This window comes from Dunckerocampus dactyliophorus, chromosome 2 (genome assembly GCF_027744805.1).
Source record: "Dunckerocampus dactyliophorus isolate RoL2022-P2 chromosome 2, RoL_Ddac_1.1, whole genome shotgun sequence".
NCBI classification, from domain to species: domain Eukaryota; kingdom Metazoa; phylum Chordata; class Actinopteri; order Syngnathiformes; family Syngnathidae; genus Dunckerocampus; species Dunckerocampus dactyliophorus.
In genome coordinates this window covers 23567648-23585641 of record NC_072820.1, presented here as the reverse complement: position 1 = coordinate 23585641, position 17994 = coordinate 23567648, and the positions used below count along the sequence as shown (strand labels likewise).

Sequence of the window (17994 nt, the reverse complement as noted above, 5' to 3'; positions counted from 1 at the left end):
GGTTGATTAGTGTATATTTTCAGCAGAATATTGTATGTGATTACTGAGAGCACAGACTGCAATTCAAAACTTTCTGCAGAGGTTTTATCAATGGATGCCTGGTCCCTTGTGTGCAAATGTGCACTTGAATGCAGGAACCATTTATCTGAGCTAAACAAAATCAGTTTTCTGAGTGAATGATTACAAAGTTGATTACAAAAGCGTTCAGGGCTCAGTTGAACAATTTAGTCCAGTCTAGGTGTACAGATATTAGCACTGTTGTTTCTAAATCAGGGGTGTCTAAATTCTAAAAATAAAATACAGCCTGCATCAGAACACCCAGCTTGAACAATGATTGTACTTACTTCCTTGCTTTTGACACTGGGTGGTGTTCTGCTCTGAAAAGGCAGGAACAATCACTAAAGTAGGTGTGAAGTCATTTTTTGTTGATGTTTTTTTGCCATGTCCCTTTCCCTTCCAAACAATCCCCTCATCCAGTGCTGACCATCAACATTGACTGGTTGGGGCTTTTGTGCTTCCTGTCTTTGTTCCTTAGACTGTAATTGTACGTTGTCCATTCTTCTCCTCTCCATTGTTTCCTTTTTGTTTCCTTTTCTTTCTAACGTTCCTGTACTGATCAGCAATCTCTCATGCACCATCTTTGGGGAAATCTGCTTAGCAGCCTAGAGCATGCTTGCTTTCCAATTAAATCAAAATGTATTTGCCTTTCAAAAGCTTCCCTTTCCTCACTCTTTTCCCCTTCGGAATAATTGATGCAGGTCTCTGGCCTCGTGATGAATGGCTTTAAAACCTAGAGATGAATAGAAAGATGAATGATTTTACCTCTATGGGGGCCAGAGAGAGCTGGAACAAGGACTGCTGACATTGTGACAAATACACTGACCAGAGCAACCCAACCTGGCCTAATCAACATGAGATTGGGTGGCGGTGTGCGCTCATTGTGGCTAAACAGACGTTCCACTTTCTTACAAAGCCACAGTGCACGTCTGTGTACCCGATGGACAGGAACCTGACTCAATTAACTGCAGGTTAAAATTATAATACTGAAAGTACGCCAGGAGCTGAGTGGAAACAGCGGGTTGCCAGCTTGCTGAGGTGGGTTAGCATTATGGTGGACAGTTGTGTTAGGACTCTGGAGAAATGGGGAGGCCAAGAGAACAGATGCAAGGTAAGGTAAGATGGTGGTCCAAGAGAACGGATGCAAGGCAAGGTAAGATGGCGGCCGAGAGAACGGATGCAAGGTAACGTAAGATAATGGCCTGGGGGACATCTCATGGATGATGTCCCAGTTTCATCCAAGATTAAGTGTATGTTAAGAGCATCTGTGTAAACAGGCTTAGATTGTTAATGTCCCGCAGCTTGTATGCTGACAATGCCTCCTTGCAACCTGTTCTCACAACAACTTTATGTAGAAGCCAAACTACATAAGTTAAGGGTCACTGGAGAAGCATCACAAATACAGTATGTATGATCAAGCCTCTGATCAAGCCTCAACTGTTGAGTGGCTTAAGACTCGTAATATTCTTTAGGAAAAAATAGCTTTAAATTTTGCACAGATTCTGCAGAGATGCTATCCATGACACTCCCGGAAAATTAGTAATCCCGATAAAATCCATAACAATATCATGCACCTTGTACATGTACAGTCAATGATGTTTGTGGTTTAGCTGGGTGGAATAACAAAAATAATTTAATAACAACAATAATTTTGTTTAGTCAGAAGCTCACACCTCAGCATGGGCAACCAGCCGGGGTTCTAATGGCCATGCGTGAGTTCACCTTTATTAAGTCCGTACTGCATTATCGATTTTTAGCTTTGACTTTCTGTTGCAGACAATTAAAAGTCATACTGTAGGTTGAAGTGTAAAAAAACTTACTAAACAAAAAAACTAATACAAGTAATAAGTGTACTAATCCCTCTTCATTGCCAACAAGCATTTTATAATGTACAGTATTGTGTTTGAACAAAAAGCAGTAAATGTCCAGGCTATGAACTCAAATAACACATTTGTTATGCCTGAGGCTGTGCTGGGTGCATTCATGGAGGGAATGCTTGTCAGCTTCCATGAAGCATTTGCATGACACTTGGATCATTTCTGACAAGGTGGTAGAACAGCGTGTCGCTTATGGAGAAACATCTTCAATATAAAAAGCTTGGGGCAAGTGCCTTCCTTTCTCCCAACTTCCAACGCAGCAAAAGTGCCAAAGTGGGAAATTTCAAAGCCTTTCTGAAATTAGTAAATATCTTGTTCTGCACCACAATTCAAGCCATTCCAGCAACAAAACATTCAGCTCATTCACCATTCAAAAACAACAACATCTCTTTGGTATCAAATGAACTGGATGCGTTTGGTGGCAGAGAAATGTTGAATGTCCAGCTACACTGTACAGTTATCCCTTGTTTATTATGGTTAATTGGTTCCAGACCTGACCGTGATAAGTGAAGTAGAATTCATTATTTATAAATTTAATGCAGTCCTCCACAGTTCAAACATCATTTCCTCAAGCTATCTCTGTTTTTCAAAATGTAATTAATAAATGATTGCTGCTTGGTGGTTGACTATGGACTATTATTAGTTAAAACAAATATTGAAAGACAAGCTATATGTAGTATTCTGGTCACTAGGCATCAGTGATGTTACATTGATGAGACATTACCTTACATTACATTACCTTAACAGTGCATGGAGTCAGCCATGGCACGTCCGACATTATAAGAGTTTTAAAAAGTTCTCAGATTCCATGTAGAAGTTTTTGGCTTCTTACTTTGTCCTTCTTCCCCACTCAGCTTGAAACACTTTCTTAAGTTTAGAACAAATAAATTGGAAGCTAACTACTTCGCTCGGTAGCTTGCTATATGCTATGAGCAGTGACCGTCTCAGTGATCCCGTAGCCTGCGCATTAGTGTTGTGCAATGTGGTGTAAACAAAGAATAATAGGAGTGTAAGGGTGACTATAAACAATGCGAAAATGAACCAGCACCGTCCAAGCAACGACGCTGGACTTATAAACCCAACTGATAGTGATTGCAAGCAACTGCACATACACCCGGCACAAAGCACACCATACAAAATAAAAGTACTAGACAGTAAGTCACCCATCCTGTCCTGCGGAGCATGACACTCTAAACATGAAATAACACCCCTATAATTACCTTTACACTCGTATTACCCAGTATAGTATACATAATATGAGAAAATAAGACATGTAAAACATAAGTAGGGATGCTCCGACCGATCGATCGATCAGCCACCGGTTAGTATCGGTCGATTTCCATAAAAAAACAATTATCAATATACGTTGATCACAAAAACTCATCACTTGTAAAAGGGGTTATGAAACTTAAATGCATTTGCAGCTGAAAGCACAACAATACCTGAGGAGTGTCCCTCCGAGAAGCTGTCGTCCCTGCCAAACTGAGGTCCGAGGTGCTGCAATGGTGGCACGAATCTAAGATTGTGAGTCATCCGGGCATGAGTCCTACCCACTTCATCATCACTCAAAGATTCTGGTGGTCATCATTAAGCGTGGACGTCAAGGAGTTTGTTGCTGCTTGCTCCGTCTATGCCCGTGGAAAAGCTCTCATCGCCCTCCGGCAGGACTGTTGCAAACCCTACCTATCCCACCCCGGCCATGGTTGCACATCGCCCTGGACTTCGGTACTGGCCCTCCCCCAATCAAGAGGAAACACAGTGGTTTTGATGGTGGTCAAAACCCCCTCTATTCCCTTCCCAAGAGTCTGACGTCTCTGTGCCATCCATCCATCACCACCTGTGACAAGCCCACTGGGTCTGGCAGAACACCCGCACTGCTGACCAAGTGCCCCGAATCTTTCCCTGCTTCCTCAAGTCACGTGCTTTCTTGGCGGTGTCAGCGTTGCATTTTGTCGGATGCTCATTCATGTAGACGTTTGTTCCTTTCAGCTTCATGTAGACGTTTGTTCCTTTCAGCTTCTCTCCCTGTTTCAGCAGTGCAGTTTTGAATTTCCTATTGGTGAACATAACGATGATGATGGGTGTGGTGTTGTTTCTGCCATACAGTGGGATGCACGCATTGATGGTGTGGATATCTACATCTACCTCCTTTGAATGTAGAAAGTTGGCAATTTGTTGAATCGTTGAAGGGACATATTTTTCATCTGGTTCTTCTTTGTTCCAGGCTGCCCTGGCATACGACCTGGGTTTAATTCTGAGCGCCGTCACATCGTTCATTCGTGCATTCTGATCCATCAGATCCATTCATCTTCATTTGCTCAATTATTTTTTTCTTTTGCGTCTTTATCTTCTTTAGGGTGACACTCAAGGACGCATTACTATCCTGTAATGCCTTGATTTATTTGCAGTTGTCTATTTTCCTCTCTCAGGTGTTTAACCTCCTCATGAATCTCAGAGAAATTTTCAAAGAAACGTATGTTGTTGTAGAGTTCCAATCTGTTTTTGCAGACCTTTTAAATTTGCTGTTTTGTGGATTTTTTTAAGTGCAATTTTTTTTTAAGTTCATTGTGTTCTGCATCCTAGTGGTGTGTTAAAGTTATCTATTGGTGCTCTGTTGTATGTGTCTGTTATTGTATTTACTACTGCTACTAGTAGAGGGTGTTTTATACTCATGTGACAGTTAAAGACTCCACCTCGTCTCAGTATGTTTACATGCCTGTAAGGAGCCCACAGCAGGCAATAGCTGGCTAAATACACTCCTTATTGGCTAACCCGCTCATTGTGTTTTGCTTCCTGATTGGCTTGTAGACCATTGTCAATCAATCTCCTTTGTGCCATTTCCTGCTGTGGTCCATAGCTGCTAGCATACTATCTAACTCTGTGAGCTGCTTGCTAACCGCCAATAAACAACAGAAGAAGAAGAAGCTACGATCAAGCTTTACGATCAAAAGAGCCATTTTGGCTCCTCTTCCAGTAAAAAAAATAGTCAGGAGCGGCAAAACATTACACTGCTTATAAACTTGTAAAAATTGTAATCTTTTAAAATGTTCCCTGTTACAACCACAAAATATAGTAATAAACAGAAGTGTGCCTACATGTGTAGGCCTACTCTGAAATAATATCAACACATAACTCTGTAAGTCTTACTGAGAGGTTTCCATATTTGTGTAAAATTAAAACAAAATGTAGCCAACTTTAGGATAAAAAAGTCCATCAACGCTCACATTTCTGCACATCAGTGTTGTTTGCTCAATACCATTTATGCTTGCGCTGAGTGTCATCAATGACCATTCTATTGGTCCTGTCCTCGACTGTCTTTGCAAAGAGAGGCACTCTTTAATTTTCGGAATAATTTCCTGTTTATTTTTTAATTCGGAGAACAGATGCTCTGGTATTTTTATGAATGATTCTTCCCATCTCATGTGCAGCCCTGTGTTGCCAACTTAGCCAACTCGCTAAATCTGGCGACTTTCCAAACCCTCTTGGTAACCTATTTTCTTAAAAGCAACTAGCAACAAATGTAAAGACTTTTCCTGACGTCGTTGGGAGATTTTTCTAGTATTTGGAGACGTGAAAGTGAAAGCACATATTGTTCTGAGCGGCGAGTGTATAGCCAGCTGCAGCAGCACACTATCTGCCTCTCCCGGAGTCATGTCTGTCTAAGAAAAGTGTACAAAGTGTATGGTGAGGGGTTTTACAGCCTTAAAACATATATAATAATTGTAAACAAAGTTGGCTACTGGCGGATTTTACTTATCGTGGGCTATTTTGGAAATCTATCCCCTGCGATAAACGAGGGAACACTGTATATATAGAGTATGAGAGAGATAGAGAGAGAGCGCCTGGGTCAACAGCTGAGACAACATAAATGGCGCCCCGTCCTCTTGCATCTTGGGTGGCTCCAAGGCTTTTAACGGCTCTGTTGGTGGTATCTTTCTTTCCAGGGGTGGCCTTTCCGGGCTATCTGGACCCGAGGTCTCCGCATCTGAATCAAATTGTTTTTTTCCTCGGCATTGTTGCTAAGCAGTCCAAGTTGAAGTTGGAGATGTCAGCACACTATTCTAGTCTTGTGATCACGTGTGGGCAGGAAGGTAGCAAAAGCAGAGCTCTTGCCATGAACGTCTTTTCCGGTCAACAGGAAGTGGCGTGAGTTTTGTGATTAAAAAATACATTAATACAGTTGGACTCATGCAGTGTATTAATAACGCGACAAGACGGTCGCCATATTGTACGCTAGCCGAGGAAATATTTTGGCATCCATTTTCGAGGTTGCACATGGTAACTGAAAGTTCCACTGTTTACATATTTTCACTCCATTATTAAAATGGTTACTAGGATGAAGCTTCCTTACGTTGCTTAGTCGGAAGAACTCCAGACTGAGCAGTGCAGTTAAAAAAAAAAGCTACTTGGTGGAATTTCTTGCCTTATTAATGGGGTTGGCACTATGGGGCTGTATTGTGTGTCCAAACTTTTGGCCTGTACTGTAGGTTGCATAATAACATCACAATACAAAACCTGACTTTGTACTTCGTTGTTTGGGACACCAGATGACTTCCTATGTACCACCAAGTTGCCCTTGAGCAAGGCACCGAACACTCCGAGTTACTCTGGAACACTACATCTCTGCGCAGTGCCATAACTCTGCCTCTCTCTGTTACGACTATCTTTACAGTACAGGCCTATAGTCAGAAAATAAGAGTAAAAGCCAGTTTACCAGAAATACAAGTGTTTTTACCTGTGAGGTATTCAGGATCTGGCACAGGGTCCAAAAGTTCCTCATGACACTCCACCTCTGTTGGCACAGACGCCACCACCATGCCATCTGGGAGTTGCTGCTCAATGCTTCGAGCAAAGTTCTTCTGTCTGGTTAAAGAGAAAAGAGAGGTGGTCCTTTTTAGAGAGAAGGTATCACAAGGCAGATGACAGGATTTAGGGGTGTGAATTAAAAAAAAAAAGCTCAGTAATGAGATATAATGTAAATTTCAATTCATAATAATGAATGAGTGAATTGGAATAGCCCAGTCAGATCTGGAGGAAACAAAAAAGTAGAGGCGAATAGTCTGGTTATACAGTATATCTAAGCAATGCTGGTTATTGCAGAGGTCTGGTTTTGATGTGGGGTGCCGATTGGAACTGAACTGAGTGAATAGAATGAGTCCAAGCACCGATCCCTGAGGAACCACACATTATTTGCACCAGGTTAGAGTAGTATCATCAATGATTAACATCCATTCACCTTTTAAAAGTGCAGACCGTGGAACTGCAGGTAAAATGGTATTTTACAATTTTGAACAGCTACCTGAAATCAGTGTGAACCATTGCCAACGTCTCCTCAAAACTGATCACACCAGTCTAATATGAATAAACAAAAATCACAAAAAGGCTAAGACAATAGGGGTACCAGAAGAAAACCCACACATGCCACACAGAGACATCCAAGCTGATTTGAACCCAGAACCTCCAGGCAGAGAAGCAAACATGCTGTCACAATCCCACCACGCTGTTGCATAAACAGCAAGACTCCATTAAATTAATTTTTGTGTTTTTCAAGAAATATCTTTGGCACAGAATTAACAGGAAATCAATACAGAGCACCAATTATGCAAAAGCTTTTCATTTCTCGACAAGTATTAAATTTAGCACAGTCATTTGTCATTATGTTCAAATATTTGCTGCAACATGACTCATCTTTTCTCTGAAGACGGTTTCTTGCCAAGATGACTCTTGGTTGAACCCAATCATTTGATCGCCTCCATCAGTTTTACAACGCTAGTCAGGTTCACTCTAACAACAACGTGCAGGGATTTTGTAAAATGTGATTTATTTAAACATTTATTCAAGATAACCAAATTTGTATGTATTTATTTTTATTTTAATACCAACCTGGGTCATTTTCAGTTACTGTAGTAACAGTTACTGTGTAAAAAAAAAAAAAAAGATACCTTGTGGGCTCCAGGCCTGGGATGATAATAAATAGATTAAATAATCACACAGTAAAATTAAAACAAACATGATAATTTTGCCAGCCTTAATATATTGCCATGTGCATGTGTATCTGTTTTCCTGGTAGAGTTCACTATGGGCATTGGTCTCAGCACCTTGGCGCGTTTGTTCCATAGAACAACGGCATGAATGGAGCGAGCCCTTTTGTTAGTCATACAGTCTCTGTAGCTTGATGGGTGGAGGCGTGGCTGCTAGTATACACACAGAAGTGCAGAACAGTGTAACATGGCAGAAATTTAATTAGTAGATTGCAATATATTTTCATATTTTTTAAATATTTTTTTTCGTTGTACTTTTAAGAAAAGTAATATTAAAATCTTGTCTCATCTTGCTTTCTTGACACCCCTATTCTACAATGTTCCGTAGACTACACTACTGTCACTACTGCTACATTATTGAGACAGTAGCCACTGCAGGAAGTACTCAGTTATGTGACTCTCCCAATGCTAACGTGTGAGCCTATATTGTGCCTTATTTGTGTCTTACTTTCTGTTATTATTTGTACTATACAATAGGAGTGGAAAGGTGACCAATAGGGGTGTTACTTCATGTCGAGAGGACTCTAATAATGTTAAAAAAAACTAAGTACATAAATATTCCATTTATGAATAAGGAATCACAAGGAAATTCAGTTATCACATCACGGTCAGGTTGGAACCAATTAACCGTGAAAAGCTAAGATCCACTATACTTACTTCTGGTCCACCTGTATATTCAATTGTACGCCCGTGCATTGCCACCTTTGAAAAGTTGTATCATGATTAAAAAAATATTCATATCATCTTTTGATGATAAGTGAATGATGAAGACAGATGTTTAGCGCCACTCCAGAATGCAACATAACAAGGGTACTGGTCTTTGAAGAGATGCCAGCAAACATCACTGAGAGGTTTTCTTGCTATGCTTCCATCTGTCCCCTTTCTCAAACAATGTCTCTCAAGGGCTAACAGTCGACTCTAATAAGGACACAAAGCTTTGTTACCACTGACCTTGACGGGACATGCAATTTATATATTTTGCTACATTTGTTTCCCTACTCAGACATTTTAAGACGAATGGCCATGTAAAAATTTAGCATTTATATAACCCACAAACATATTCTGTTCCACGTCAAGGCAATAGTCTGAATAAGACACAAGGGATCCATGACTTTAACCCAATTAAGGCAATACAGCAGGGGTAGGCAAACTTTCTGACTCTCGGGTCGCATTGAGTTAACAAAATTGGTCGAGGGGCCAGATCATATATTTGATACACGCACACTAGTTTAAGATTATAATTCTAACAGTCCATGTGGAATTATTTGTCTTATTTTGTCTGTAAAAGTGTCATACAATCTGCTATATGTGCTTCTGTCCCTTTTTTCAGGAACACTTTAAACATCAAGGCCACATCAAATAACAAAATTGGATTTTACCATATCACGTTTCAAATTTCACTCTATTACATTTTTCTATTACACTCTATTACAAAGCTGTTTCATGGTTGAATACAGCCTAGTATTGATAAAAAATATGCATATTTAAGTAAATGTTATGCATTTTTTTGCCTAAATTAAGCATTTCCACGCATATAAATGACTAAATACAAGTGGAAACTTAGTCCACCCATCCATCTTATTCCGCTTATCCGAGGTCGGGTCACAGGGGCAGCAGCCTAAGCAGAAAATCCCAGATGTCCCTTTCCCCTGCTACTTTGTTCAGCTCCTACCAGTGGATCCCGAGGCGTTCCCAGGCCAGTTTAGAGACATCGTCTCTCCATCGTATCCTGGGTCCTGCCAGTCGGACCAGATGCCCGAGCCACCTCATCTAGCTCCTCTCAATGCAGAGGAGCAGCGGCTCTACTGTGAGTTTCTCCTGGATGGCAGTGCTTTTCACCTTATCGCTGAGGGACAGCCCAACCACCCTACGGAGGAACTCTATTTTGGCCTCCTGTAACCGCGATCTTGATAAAGAAAGTGAGAAACACCTTTATTGAATTCAAGAAATAACTCCTAGCAAAACAAAAGATGGTGTTTGTGTGGCGTCTCTCTGCCACATTGTGTCTTTGAGAACAGTCATGTCCTTAGTGAAGATAAAGGTAACCTTAAATTTTCATTTATCCCTTTCATTCACCATTTACATGCATTTAGAATTATTTTATGCATTAAAAATATAACTGTAATAGTGTAAAAACATGTTTCCACATTTTTAAGAGTCAAATGCTGATGACATCATAGACGAGTAACGTAGCTGACTTCCAGCTGCCATTTTGTTAGCTACAGGATGCTAACAAGGAAAGACATTTTCTGATTTAAAAAAATACATTAACCATACAGTTGGACTCAGTGTATTAATAACGCGCCTAGACACTGGCAATGTTGTACGCAAAATGGAGAATGCACAGCAACCGAGGCAAAATTGTTGGGTCAATTTGCATAGTTAATCAATAAAACACACTAACCGGGGCGGGCGCTAACCGAGGTTCAACTGTATAAGCCATTAAGAAGACATATTGGAATTGTAAATGTGGTATTCTACATTGGTCACTAGGTGTCAAAAGCATCAGACTTGATCGCGGGAACAACATGCATTTATTGCAAGTTAAAATGATCTCACAACAGGCACAATAATAAAAACAGAATAATAATAATAGTTGCTGTTGTGGCCGTAACCCACGACAAGCTAAAACTGAACTCTGAATACCCACTGTCACTTAACCGTGATAAACGAGGGATACTGTATTTGGAGTAAGCAATAACCACATTCACGTGGGGTTCTCCAGTCTTAAATTGGGAAAACACTGAACCATCTGTCTGTCTCAAACAAAGCTTCATAGATTCATACCTTAACAAACACAATTTGCACATCTAAAATTGGAACGAAATGGACTTTCACTTCTATAGTGCTTTTCTACATTGAACTACTACTCAAAGCGCTTTGACACATTTGTCTTCTGATGATGTAGCATCAGCAGCAACTGCTGGTTCAGTATCTTGCCCAAGGATATTTCAACATGGTCACAGGACGACAGAGGATTGAACCAGCAACTTTCAGGTTGGGAGACGACCACTCTGTCACCTCAGCCATGCCTCTTAAAGATTAAAGTGAGAATATACAATGGAGAAAAGAAGTATTTAAACTATTTTTGTAATTAGTGGAGTTCTTTTGCACAGCAGCAACACCAGGAGGGTGTCTGTTCATTGTTTCAGATGCTAGATTTGTGCATGTATTCCTTGCTTCTCTTTAATCCATTAGAGGCGACTTTAGGCCAGATGGTACTCCACTACTTCCATATACAGTGGAACATTTGTTAGCTTCATTAATGCGTTTCAGAAGGTCCGACTCTAACCGAATCCTACGGTAACTTGAATCCATATTTCCCATAAGAAATAATGCAAATCCAATTCATCCGTTCGGGACAGCCAAAAATGTTAACACAAAAAAATATTTTTTGATTGTTAACTATGCTAAAAGCAAATGAATGATGAATGAGAAAGACAAATGCATATATAAGGTTACTTTTACCTACAGACGTGATTCTTGCCAAACACGGCAATGAGGTTTCGTGATGGCTGAGTTATTTATTGAATTAAAGTGTTTCTCACCTTCTTGATCAAAATGCTGGCACTTACAACTTTCTTTGGTTCCATTGTGGGTGATTTTGCAGCGGTGATTAATAAGGAAAGGACAGACGTCTGGTGTAACTGTGTAAATGAGCTACACAACGACTGATGACGTCAGACAGGCAACGCAGCTAGATGCTAACAAGGACGCTTTGTGCTAAAAATATGTTACAAACAGTGTAACTCGACAAGAGGCAAGCCAAATTGTACCTTAACCAGAAAATTGCAGCATAAACTTTCAACGTAAACTCAAAAACACGTTAACTGGGGTGTATGTTAACCAAGGCCTGTGTGTCTGTCATTTCTGTTGATTATTTAGTCCAATTTGTGTGCCTTCTTGTCCTCTTATGGGTTAGTGTAATGTAGGGACACTCCCTAGCCCACAGGCGTCCAATTTTTTTCTACTTTTTTACTGAAAAACGAAAGGATGCAAGGGTCACTTTGATATTTTGTAAAGCAATACCTTTAGATATGCTAATAAGTTATACATATTTCATGAAAAAACTGCATATAAGCTTTGTGATATAGGTGAAAAACCCTATTGTTAGGATCAACTTTGCTCTTTTTTTCCCCCCATGTTTGCTGTTTTTTTTAATGTTCCCAAAAATATTTCAGCTTTCTTCATCAACAATCTTCATAAGTGTTCCCCTTGTAATGCTATGACTTTATTACCATAATATTACATTTATTCCCACATTATAATTTTTCCCCAACCTTATTTTTCAAAAAATACAATTTTACTTTGTTTTTCTTGTTTCTCATATAATTATGACTCAACTCTGTGCTACTAAAACAATGAATGAATTTTCCTCATATTACCAGTTTATGCCCATAAAATTAAGGCTTTTTTCTCATTAGAATATGAGTTTTCTCTTAATATTTTGACTGTATTCTCATAAAATTACAGCTGTTTTTTTTCATTCTACTGTTTTTTTTTTAATTTCCCAACTATTTCAGCTTCATTGTCGTACTTTTTCTTCTTGACTATACTCCCATAATATTTGACTTCATTCTCATAACATAACTTTTTCCACCATCAAATTTTCCCCAAAATACAATTTTATTTGTAGTTTTGTTTGTTTTTCATGGTTTTACAACTTAAAACAATAAAAAAAATAAACTTTAGTTTTTTGCATCGCTCTGGTTTTTTGTTTTTTTTACCTTCTTTGTATTTTGCCACCATGTGTGACCCAATCTACTGTTTATTTAAGGCCTTATTCATCCTCGCTGCTACCTTGTTGTTGCATCATGAGGTAACAGATCATAGCATTGACGAGGTAACATTAAGTTCATGGACATGACGTGCGTTCAAGAATATTGTATATAAAGTATATTTTTAATTTTTTTTATTTTAATGTACTGTATTTAACTAATGTATACGTCACAGGTGTGGACTCGACTCGACTTGACTTGAAAATATCATTAAAGATTTGCAACTCAACGTGGAGTTTGACATCATTGACTCGGGACTTGACTCAGACTTTAGTCTGTTGACTTGAAAATACTTGGTGTTTTCAGTGAATATGTTGAGTAAAATGTGTGCCCATTGAAAGCATTCAACTAAAGTGATTGTGATGTAATTTCCATATTTTCCCTTTAAATCTGCCTGATTAATAGATTGTTACAAAGTGAAAATGACATTTTGTTTAGTGGGCACTAAACAGTGCTTATGACTTGAAAGGACTGAAATTTCAAGCCTATGATTTCGGACATAATTCGACCTGTCTTGTCTTGACTTGAGACTTGACTTGGACTTCGGATTAAAGACTTGAGACTTGCAAAACGTTCATTTACTCCCACCTCTGTTAAGTGTATAGTGTACATATTTGTACTGCTGTTATCTCAGTTATTTACCGGAATATTGTGAACCTTGCACTATTTCTATCTCTTATAATTGGAGCGTGCAGTAGGCACGCCTCCTAAAAGTGTCTACCCAACTCTTTCATCACCTCGTGTGCAAAGGAAGCATTTGGCACTCTTCAAAGTGTTCTTTTCTCAAGCACTTTCAAATGAGATCAGAGCATTGGAGATTTACATTCTTGATGATATCAACGTTTCTGTTTCAGCTCTCAATTGCTTTCTCTGCAACTCTTCTGGTGGTCCCTTGGAGGGTGGCTTGCCTGCCTGCAGGCAGACTGGAAGCCGCTAAAAATCTTTCTCGACATATCAGATGACTTTGCTGACCTTCTGGCTTCTTGAGGAAATAATTGTGCCTATGACAGCTAAGCACACTGAAATACATCAACTCTCATACAAACATGAAAGAACACAGTATTCTTCTGTGACATGATGTCACCCTATAGAGGTCATGAAAAGGTTAGTTTATTTGTAGTTTTCACACATTTTCTGTTGTGCGCTTTTATTTTGCGAACTTCGCTTCCTCTGTTGTGTTTAGTTTCTTCCCATTGACTTCAGTAGGCGCCGTAGCGGAGCACAGCTGTGCCAAATTAGTAATTAGTGGTGCTTTAAAGCTCTGAGGCAGCGGCATGGTGTCTCCGGTTCATTTGCTTTCCTTCTGATTGTCTTTGGCTATTTTTGCCTGGATGCACCCGGCTGGATCTCCTTTATACCTTCTTCCTCCCTGTGATAGTTTTTTTTTTTTACCTTACCGTGCCTCGTGTTTCCAGATTCCTTCACTTCCGGCGCAGGGTGGCGCAATGAGGCACGCATGCAGCCACTTTTCAATTTGTGGCTGCAGCAGAAATATTCTGGATTGTTTTTCTTCTCTTCCGCTCTATTTGGTACCGTACCAAGAAGTGAGAGTGCTGTACTCCTTCCTTGTCCACCTCCTGTATCCTTTATCCCATTTTAGTATTCCCATTCATGTTCTTCTTGTTACTCACAAAAAATAAAAATACCAAATGGTTAAAAAAGATATTAATTTAATAAAAATGAAATATAAAAATAAAAGCAAATAATACAAATCATAAACACATGTAAAAATATAAACATAATAAAAATAAATAAAATAAAACATGATTTTAATAATAACAAAATTAAAATCATCAGTAGCAGTTTACCTGAACGTGGCCTTGAGGATTTGTCCAGAGGTGCTTTCTTTGGTATGGTTGTTGTAGCCGTAGAAGAGGTCTCCAAACACCGTCTGGTTTGCCGGAATGTCTGCAGCCTCCCCACAGTCGATCCCCTCTGTGCAGGACTCAGATAATGGCAGACAAGATCTACCGTCTGGCCCCCGCTTGTAATCCTCAATACATCTAGGTCGGACAGACCAAACACAACAAATGTTCATTTGCAGGAAAAATGTGGGCTTATTCGTGAATAAGAACTACATCTACTGAAGTAATACTACGAGGAACATTCTTATTTATTATTCAGAATGGTTCAAATAAAACATATTGAAGTACAGCGCATGTGATAAAATGCAATAAAAAGGGCCATACTTCATGTGACAAAGAATACAAAATTGAAGGAAAGAAGATACACAGCTGCTCTGATTGTTTGCACACATTCCTTTCACAGTCATTTACAAATGCTATCATTCAAAGAAATACAATAAATGGAGAAAGATGTGTGATGTTACATAAATGTTAGAATCTTCATGCTAAATATATTAACTTGACACTTCTTTTATTTGAACGGAAGTAAAGAACAAATATTGATTGAAAACCATTAAAAGAGTGACATTTATTGAGTGTCTTATTAGCATGTTTTAACGCCCGATAGCAACATTTGTAGTTGAATTGTAATATTTGACACCTGATTAAAGCATTGCAATTGTTAAACAGATTTTAAATGAGCTTTCATGGCAAAAAATAAGCTTTTGGAAATGACACATTGCCATTCTAAGGAAGCCATTTCCTGGGACAGGCACATGACTGTCACATGACATCTAGGACCATCTACTCTCTGCGCACTGAACACACAGTTTATCTCTGACTTCATTAAATAAATACTTAATAATATGCATAAAATAATATAGAATATACAATCAGGAGTGTCCAAACTTTTTCCAGCAAGGGCCACAGATTGAAAAATGAAAGGATGCCACAAAAACAAAAGGGCCACTTTGATATTCTGTAAAGCAGCACATGTAGATATGCTAAGAAATTATACTTTATACTGTATACATAAAAAAAACTACATTTCAGCTTTATGATATAGGCGAAAAAGCCTATTATTAGTATGAACTTTGCTTCCCCCCCGAACTTTTGCTGTTTTTTTTTTATTATTTCATAAATTAAAAACTTTAAAAAATATATACATATGTATATATATTATTTGTTTTATTTGCTTCTGATGTTACGATAAAGTCTTCTTTCATTAATATTGCATCTTCATGCTCCTAAAATGATGTTGTATTTAATCTTAGTATTACGTTATTCTTGTAAAATGACCACTTTTCTTGTTAGATTACAACCTTTTTCAATGACTATTTTGACTTTATTGTTGTAAAATTACTACGAGTGTGTGTTTTTTTTTTTTTGGTTTCCTTCTTAAGCTATGTTAAGAATGTACTGCGGGCCGCAAATGGCCCCCGGGCCACACTTTGGACACCACTGATGTAAATGCTTAACAGCCAAACTTTCGTTCAAAACTCTGAAGGTAAAGGTGGAGAAAACGTGTTGGAATTTCATTTTCCAATTTCCATGAACCTTATGTGGGCCACTCAAGGACAGATAAAGGGGCAGATGTGGCCTACGTGCTGTACTTTGCTACGGTCTGCTAAATGTGGTTCTTCTTCATAGTATGAGTGGAATTATTATATGTTATACACCCTTGAAAATGCAACCCTCATGCATCTGAATTATACCAATTTGTCTTTGGTGTAGGCTTTAATCCAAAGTGCAGTGGGAGTGTAAGTGGGAGTGATAAAATGGAGATATAACATAGATATTGGGAGTGATGTGTATTCACACCTGGCTAGGAGTATGTGACAAAGTTGTGTGGGTAGTGTCAGTGTGAAGCATGATGATATCATCACATTCATTTGATTAAATTTGTTTGTGTGTGTTGTTGAAACAGTACAAACCTCTCAAAGGCTATGTTCACACTGCAGGGTATGATGTCCAATTCATACTTTTTGTTAAAATCCATTTTTTTATGTGGTCGTTCACACTAACAAAAAAAATTGACATTTTAATGAGAATGCAAAGCGCCCGGGAAATGACGTGCATGCACAGCAGCAGCAACACGACGTCACATGCATTTTTGTGTGTTTACGGAAGTAAAGATTACTGCAGTGTGTGTTCTCCTTAACGTGTTTGTGGCAATTTCTGAGGAGCATGTGGGTGGCCTACATGTGTGACTGCCTTTATCTAAGTCTCGCATGGTAAACCACACCTTTCCATGACGTATTGGTCAGATATATGCAAACTGACCGTTCAGATTGTAGTAGCATCGGATACATATCGGATTTATATCTACATACTGTACGAACAAAGCCTGATTCACTTTTGAAAAAATCTAAATTGTACTGTTCACACTGGCATGAAAAAATCAGATGCAGGTTACATATGAACACGACTGAATAGGAATTGACCTGCAGTGTGAATATAGCCTAAGGCAGGGGTGTGCAACCTGTTTCCACCAGGGGCCACAAAGAGAAAAAATGAAAGCTTGTGGCACAATTTTAAGATTATTCACTTTTCTTTATTCTTTTTTTTTAATGAAATATGCTAAAACCTTGGTTAGCGTATGCCCTGGACTGCATATTTTTGGGTTTACACAGAATGGCAGAATTTTGTTCCGATTTGCGTACATTTTCGCGTGTACAATAAGGCATGCGCCTTGTTGTGTTATTAATAACCTGCGTGAGTCCAGCTGTGTTCTTAATGTATTTATAGTGCAAAACGTCCTTGTTAGTATCCTATTACCTTGCTACTACATGGAAACATTAACTGGAAGTCAGCTCTGTCGCCCGTATATGATGTCATCACCGGTTGACTGTGTAGTTCCTTGCTAACTGACACAGTTACACCACAAGTCTCTGCTTTTTTTATTGATTACCGCTGCAAAATTACCCACAATGGAACTGAGGAAAGTTGCAAGTGCCAGCGTGAGAAACAAGGTGAGAAACACTACTTAATTCAAGAAATAACTCATAGCAAAACACCAAGGTGTTGAAAATGCTCCTCTTAGGCCATGAATATGTACAATTTGCTTAAAAATAGATATATTTTTCATTAATATTAGACCATATTCAACCACGAAACATTGACCATTTGTTTTTGATTGAGTGCGGGCACGATGTAGCGAGGGACGACTATATAGAATTTGCCCTGCTGGCTGCACTTTGGACACCCCTGCTCTAAGGTTTTTTTAATTTAAATGTGATTTATTTGTTTGGTCCATTGTATTCTATCTTTATTTTTGATATCTTTAAGACAAATATCACTTTCTTTTCTGAAGCACATGTCGAATTGTTCCTCTTCCTCATCTTCCGCGCTTCTGGTTACCATGACATGAAGTGTGAGCGTTGTATCCTGTTCTCAT

At 38.9% G+C, this 17994-nt stretch overlaps 1 protein-coding gene across 4 annotated transcripts in view; it reads right to left on the bottom strand.

Annotated features, from left to right (window-relative positions):
* The window catches only part of astn1 (astrotactin 1), a 368837-nt gene that overhangs the window by 175960 nt on the left and 174883 nt on the right, over window positions 1–17994 (bottom strand). For all 4 annotated transcript variants that reach the window (XM_054764852.1, XM_054764861.1, XM_054764869.1 and 1 more), the window contains 2 exons: window positions 14562–14756; window positions 6670–6797 (listed from right to left, as the gene is read on the bottom strand). In XM_054764852.1, coding sequence (XP_054620827.1) covers window positions 6670–6797; window positions 14562–14756 — 323 coding nt within the window. The remainder of the gene's footprint in view (window positions 1–6669; window positions 6798–14561; window positions 14757–17994) is intronic.